General features: G+C 32.9%; 1 protein-coding gene across 1 annotated transcript; it reads left to right on the forward strand.

Moving 5' to 3' along the window:
- The first annotated feature begins 878 nt into the window (after nt 1–878).
- Nucleotides 879–3,650, forward strand: LOC140883380 (cysteine-rich receptor-like protein kinase 43). Its single transcript, XM_073289822.1, has 6 exons — nt 879–1,049; nt 1,171–1,307; nt 1,449–1,659; nt 2,092–2,326; nt 2,763–2,913; nt 3,008–3,650. Exons 1-6 carry the CDS (start codon nt 986–988, stop codon nt 3,407–3,409), a joined length of 1,200 nt encoding a protein of 399 aa, XP_073145923.1. The 5' UTR covers nt 879–985; the 3' UTR covers nt 3,410–3,650.
- Nucleotides 3,651–3,965: the final 315 nt, after the last annotated feature.

The raw sequence follows: 3,965 nt of genomic DNA on the forward strand, positions 1-3,965 counted from the left end.
TCTTATTTTTGCCTTCAATTTTATATTTCTTAATTTGACTGATCATCAAACAGGGCAAAATATGACAAAATCCTGATAAACAATATGAGCATTTCATTCTATAGCATATGGGGTCTGAAAAAATTTCCCACGTAAGGCATGATGTACGTACCACTGACCATTTCCTCTATATTTATATACATAAATATAAATATAATATATAATATTGCATTATAATAGCTACGGGTTGAACAAAGAATATTAATGTGCTCGTGCATGACGATCTATGACTATGAGCAATATGATGTTCAGAATTTATTTTATATATTAAATAAAAAAATCTAATTTGTATTTTATTTTTAAAATTATTATATGTAAGCTTAGTTCATCTAACTTTTATCTTTAGGCTTCGTTTGATACCGTTATTAATAATATATGTATAAAATTATCCTGTCTAATCACACATTATTCTCATCATATTATTTATTCATTTATTAATTATAATTTTACATCAATCAAATCATTAATTATTTAATTTACATCAATCAAATCATTGAATTAAAATTATTATATTACCTCTTATAAATAATATTATTTATATTTTTTTATTATTATTAAAAGAATAATATGATAATTTATTATTTTTATATAAAACTTAATCAGTCAAATCAAATAAACTATAATATATCAATCAAATCAAATATTAACTATTTTTTTTTTTACATTATATTATTATCGTTGAAATTTTTTTTACTGTAATTTTAGTTGTATACATTTATCATCCGTAAACATGGATAAATAAAATTTGTAAAAGTCAACTCGTTTGCTTGCTTGGGAAAAATCTCCGATGGTACGATACGAACAAATCAATTTGACGCGTCTTTATCAGAAAAGAGTCATCTTTTGTTACCTAAACCTTTGATTGATAATAGTATTTCGGAAACCAGTTTTTCAAGGAAATTATACAGGAGATCAAGTGATCTTGTTCATGAAATGTTAGGGTGCGATGACTAAATCCAAAAGCTTCTTCCAAAACCTGGTGAAGCCCTTCACAGCTCTGGCAAGAAAAGGTTTCATTTTTGGTGAATTTTAAATACTCAGCCGTTTGATTTATTTTATGATCATTCAAATTTAATGGGTTTTATCGGGTTTGTGTGTGTTATTTTGTTTACTGTTTGATCTGCTCAAAAGATCAAAACGAAGCGGACTTGGAGGAAATTACAGCACAAGCACACAAGCAGTTCTCTTTTGAAACCCTTGCAAAAGCAACCAACAATTTTCATCCTGACCAGAAGCTTGGGGAAGGGGGATTTGGCCCTGTATTCAAGGTAAAATTATATTTCAAGATTGAGCCACGGGTTACTTTATATGAATGAATTGCGTGGATTTAATATCAAGAAAAATTAGAAATGAGTGTGAATTTTGAATCAAGATATGATTTTGGGTTTTTTGTATGTGATATTTTTTAGGGGAAATTGGCTGATGGGAGAGTAATAGCTGTAAAGAAGCTGTCACAGAAGTCAAGTCAGGGGAAGAAAGAGTTTGAAAATGAGGCAAACTTGTTGGCCCTTGTGCAGCATAGGAATGTGGTGAACCTGTTGGGCTACTGTGTGAAGGGTGCAGAAAAGCTTCTTGTTTATGAATATGTTGCTAATGAGAGCCTTGACAAGCTTTTGTTCAGTAAGTACTTTTAGTTCATTATGCGCCGTGTATCCTCACTTGGATCTTTGATTATCAATGTATGTTCAGAGAATGAAGTTTAACGAATTATACGAACATGTTGGGCTATTTTTTTGTCAGCGGTGGAATAGTTGGTTTCAAGCATTCAGTTTTAGCTTTGATTCTTGTATTAGGGAATATAGGATCATTCAGATGTTTACTCATGGACTGTTAGAAATTGTTTGAGTTCCTCTTTGGTTGAGAGTCTTATTTGAACCTTATTGTGCAATGAATTAGTCTTTTGACTAGGTGGAACGAGGATACTTCCCAAATGATTCCATTTTCTTCTGCTGATTAGCTTTGTAATTATAACATTGTACAGTGTCAAAACAGAATTTATTTGCCTCTTACAAATGCTATTTCAAGTATTAACGTGTTGTAACAATGATTTAGAGTCTCGCGGACGAGAAGTTCTTGATTGGGATCGAAGGCGTGACATGATAACAGGCATTGCAAAAGGCTTACTTTACCTTCACGAGGATGCTCACTGTTGCATCATACACCGAGACATCAAAGCTAGCAATATTCTACTTGATGAAAAATGGGAACCGAAGATTGCTGATTTTGGCCTTGCACGTCTCTATCCCGAAGATCAAACACATATTAACACTCGTGTGGCTGGCACTAAGTAAGTCTCCATACCTTAAGGAACATAATTGTTTCTCTGTTAATGTAGCTGCAACTAGTTTCTGTCCAGTGAAAAGATTGAAAAGGTCTCCAGTGAAATAAAAAAACTAAATTTAGGATTTGATAATTTATCCTGAGAATTAGTTGTTTCTTTATGTTGGATATATAGGTCATGAAGATTTATAGTTTTCTTTATTAACCAACATCACCAAGCTACCAATTCGCTAAAGCCAGATGTGGAAAAGCTGAAAACTCTGAAGGAATGGATACTAATTGTTTCTTAAATGATCGTTGTATTATTTCTGAAACACTTTTAAAACACTTATCAAATTTAACCATCCAAAACCGTAATTATTACATGGTGATAACATCCAAGTTCATTATATTTGTTGGCACCTGGAAAAAATTAACCAAGAAATGCTTTAATTTGTTAACAGCGGCTACATGGCACCAGAGTATCTCATGCATGGCAATCTCTCCGTAAAAGCCGATGTTTTCAGTTTTGGCGTCGTGGTTCTTGAGCTGATCAGCGGACAGAAAAATTCAAATTTTAATCGAGACCCTGATTTCCAAAACTTACTCGAATGGGTGAGAACTTCTCTATAGTTGTACTTAAACAGAGAGATTATTAAAGTGCAATCAAGATATAATCTTGGATACTTATGGTCGTCTACACTTTCAGGCGTACAAACTGTACAAGAAAAATCAGATCGTTGAAATCATGGATCCTACATTGGTACCATCCTCGGATAGAGAACAAATATCAATGTTTATACAGATCGGATTACTCTGCACCCAATCAGATCCACAGATACGCCCTGACATGCGACGCGTAGTCATATTATTATTAAGGAAACCGACTGTTCTTGATGATCCGATGAGACCTGGGTACGCTGATTCCCGATACAGAAAGCCTCGCAAGCCAAGCACTTCATCTTCTAAAACAGGAAGTTCTGGTGAATCGAATTCAAAATCCTTCGGCTCTACGATAGACACGCAAACAGCGTCAGCAACTGCAAGTACTTCGCGATTCACGAGCCCAAGATTAGATTCGAAAAAGGGGAAGCAACCGATGCAAAACTAAGCTTCGGGTTTTTGGGAGATATTCTTTGAAATGTATTGTTTCTGTACAGATAGATATGTAACACAGACATGGAAAGAACAGAGATACTAGTGATGTATATTTAGATGGAAATTATTTTTGAGTTCTATACAAACATGCAACAGACTATTGCGACAATGCCTTCGGGTTTACTTTGTTTCTTGAGGAAATTTTCTAATGTCTTGTAGTTTTTTATAGGGAAAATAAAGTCGTATGTTATGTATATGTTTGTATAATTATATATCTCAATATATTATAAAACATTAATTAAGAATAAAAATATATCGAAAATAAAACAAGAAGCAGTCGTATCAATCCAGCCACAAAAGCAAATGCTTTGGGTAAAATTAAAGAAGAAAGTTAACAGCAGGAAGATTTAGGTCCGTGGGAATGGGATTGATCAATTTTTACTTTTTGAAATTTGACCATCTACATTGAAGTACATTAATCAAAGTCAAATTTTTTTTTAAAAAAAACAGTGACCGAGCCCATATATGATATAACAAAAGAAATCGTTAATAGCAAGTGCATATAAGAT

The sequence above is a fragment of the Henckelia pumila genome, chromosome 2, assembly GCF_033568475.1.
Source record: "Henckelia pumila isolate YLH828 chromosome 2, ASM3356847v2, whole genome shotgun sequence".
Classification (NCBI taxonomy): domain Eukaryota; kingdom Viridiplantae; phylum Streptophyta; class Magnoliopsida; order Lamiales; family Gesneriaceae; genus Henckelia; species Henckelia pumila.